At 42.2% G+C, this 2,784-nt stretch overlaps 1 protein-coding gene across 1 annotated transcript; it reads left to right on the top strand.

Moving 5' to 3' along the window:
* Window positions 1-772: 772 nt before the first annotated feature.
* LOC137834368 (uncharacterized) lies at window positions 773-1,375 on the top strand. Its single transcript, XM_068642425.1, has one exon. The coding sequence runs from the start codon at window positions 773-775 to the stop codon at window positions 1,373-1,375; it is 603 nt and encodes a 200-aa protein (XP_068498526.1).
* Window positions 1,376-2,784: the final 1,409 nt, after the last annotated feature.

Genomic DNA, 2,784 nt, shown 5'->3' with positions numbered 1-2,784 from the left:
AGGGTTGAGGTTTGCACCCACTTATATACAATGAAAGACTCTAATCTCTAGTCGATGTGGGATCTCCAACAACTTGAAAAAAAAATCAATATAAAAACACAATCCCCCACATTGTTTTGGGTTTCCAATATAACGTTGTATACATAAATGCCAAATTGGATTGTCATATTCAAATTGATGATAATATTTATGTTACTAGTAATGTGACCGTTGTTGGCAATATAACAATTTCTATCATGTGCATATTGATAGTAATTTTGGTAGTAGGGTTGACTTCTCTAAAATGCTTTACCTTTATAGTACTCTTAATTTAGTGGTAAAAGATTTATTTTCCAATGAATATGTCTTATAGTTTTACTGGATCTCTTCCAATGAATGTCTTGTAGTTTTACTGGATTCAAAAGAAAGTTTCATTTCAACTCAAGTGTGTAAACAATAAATTAAATTCACACACAAATATATTTTTGGGTTAAATAATGAAACAATATATTTTTGGGTTAAAGAATGAATGTATATTTAAATTATTATTGATCTCGACTTGTAAGTAATGTAAGACTATTAGATATACTAGAAGAAGTCTCCCATCAAGAATTAAGAAAACAAAACCTCATCTTTAAAATAATTTTTTCATTTTTATAGATGATATCAATGTTCCAATAACATATCCGATAATATCTTCAAAATTAATCACCATATTTAAAGTATTATACAAATAACTTTTGAAGATTAAGGAAAGACACTGGATCAGAAGGTCGGTTCGAGAACGCAGAGGATGGAAAGAGGGCAACGCAGAGGCCGATTGGGTCAGCATGAAGACGAAGGGGTTACATCTTTTTTCTTTTCGAACTTCCCTACCGGAGTTGGAGAGGTAGAAATGTTCAGGGTGTTCCAAAAATGGGCTCGCGTGAAGGATGTCTTCATCTCCCGAAGATTAAATAAATGGGGAAGGAGATTCGGTTTTGTGCGGTTCTACGGAGTGAGAGATGCGGGACGCTTAGAAAGAGAGTTGGACCAGTTATATGTAGGGAATAAGAAGCTCTTTGTGAACATCCCAAAGTATCAGAGGAAGATGGAGGAACAGAGTAGGTTAGAGGGGAGGCTTCGAACGACCCCTTTTAGGGCGCGGCAGAACGAAGATAGCCCTGACCTTAAGAAAGTCACGGCGGCAGGGGGAGAACAGAGAAGGAAGGACATATGGGTGGAGAAGAAAGGAAATAGGTCTTATGCAGAAGTTGCTACTGGTACAAATACAGATCAGTGGAAGGGGGTAAGCTTTAAAACACAACAATGTGTATTACCGTGGATGACTGAGAGTGCGGTGGGGAAACTTAGGGGTGGTAAGAACGTTGATCAGCTGGTGGAGGAGTTGGAGTAAGGGGGCATGAGCACGTTGCGCGTAAGAGCTCTAGGGGACAATTTTGTTATGCTAACACCAAGAGAAGGGGAGAAAATGGAGAATTTCATAAAGGTCAATAATGAGTGGGTTGACTCTATGTTTGAAAGCTTTAAGCCTTGGTTAGCCTCCAGTGGCCCAAGTCATAAATCAGTTTGGGTGAGGTGTTACGGACTGTCGCTCCCTCTGTGGAATGAAGAGTGTTTTACCAAGTTGATTGGAACTCTTGCTCCGTCGGCTATGCTGGTAGGCATTGACAGTTATACGAAGTCTTGGGAGAATTTGGAATTTGCGAGATTACAAGTCCGGATCCTGAAGTGTGAGAGGGCTAGGATGGCAGAATGTGTGAGGATCAACAATCAGTTGTGCAATATCCTCATTGAAGAGGAGACTCCAGGTTGGGTTGGTGACTGTGGTAAGAATGTAACTCCGTCATCTGTGTCGTCGGAGAGTGTATCATCCTCAGAAACCTACATAGAAGAAACAATTTTCACGGGGATGAGCGGTGAGGATGAAAATAGGTTATGGAGGGGGGAGGAGCATTTGTCAAAGTGCGAACGGGAAGGAAAAAAGGCGATGGAAGAAGATGATGAACAGTATCCGAATGAGACAAAACGGCTATTTGTGGGCTCCCCTTCAAATATAAGAGGCTGTCAGTGGAAAGGTGGAAAAACCTTAATGAAAGGAGAAAGTCATGGGCAGAAAGGATGTGCTGATGTTGATTTGATATCTTTCTCTGATGAGGACTGTGGGGTAGTTGGGTACGGCAAACCAATACAAGCTGAGTTGGCAAAATTGGTGATAGAGCTGGAATGTGGAAATTGTTCACTAGGTACATGTGGGCCAACGAACCTTGAAAGGAAGAAAGAGGCCCCTTTCGTAGGGGGCTGGGACGCACACTTAGCCTAGTCGAAAGCGGGAGATGACGTTGATGGAAAGAAAGTAGATAAAGGGGAGTGTGGTTTAAAGGATGCTACACTAACTAGCTTGGTGGATCGAGTAGGCCTGTTAGGGGACCCAGGGGCGGCCCACGGTGAAGTAAAACGTTCGGCCCTCATACACGAACCAATAGAAATAAGTCGTGTGCAGGACAGTGGGTCTTGCTCTAAGAAGGAGGAAAGCATGGGGGAACAAGATGGGTCTCGAAAAGTAACGGCGAGAGCACCATCAGAGCCACTTTCGGGGATGGAGAGAGAGTTCAGCACTGCAAGCCAAACTCACTGCAACGGCTGAGTAAGAAAAGAGAACCTGGTGGTGTGGGGGAATCACGATCATACCCGAGGCAATCGGCAAGAATCAGTGAAAGACGCTCCCAGGAGAGTATCTATCCTTGTAATAGAGCTGGGTTATCTATAGCCTCAATTTCAGATAGAGATATTAGGAACTGCAAT

This window comes from Phaseolus vulgaris, chromosome 11 (genome assembly GCF_000499845.2).
Source record: "Phaseolus vulgaris cultivar G19833 chromosome 11, P. vulgaris v2.0, whole genome shotgun sequence".
In the NCBI taxonomy this organism is placed as follows: domain Eukaryota; kingdom Viridiplantae; phylum Streptophyta; class Magnoliopsida; order Fabales; family Fabaceae; genus Phaseolus; species Phaseolus vulgaris.
This window is presented reverse-complemented; position numbering and strand designations above follow the sequence as displayed.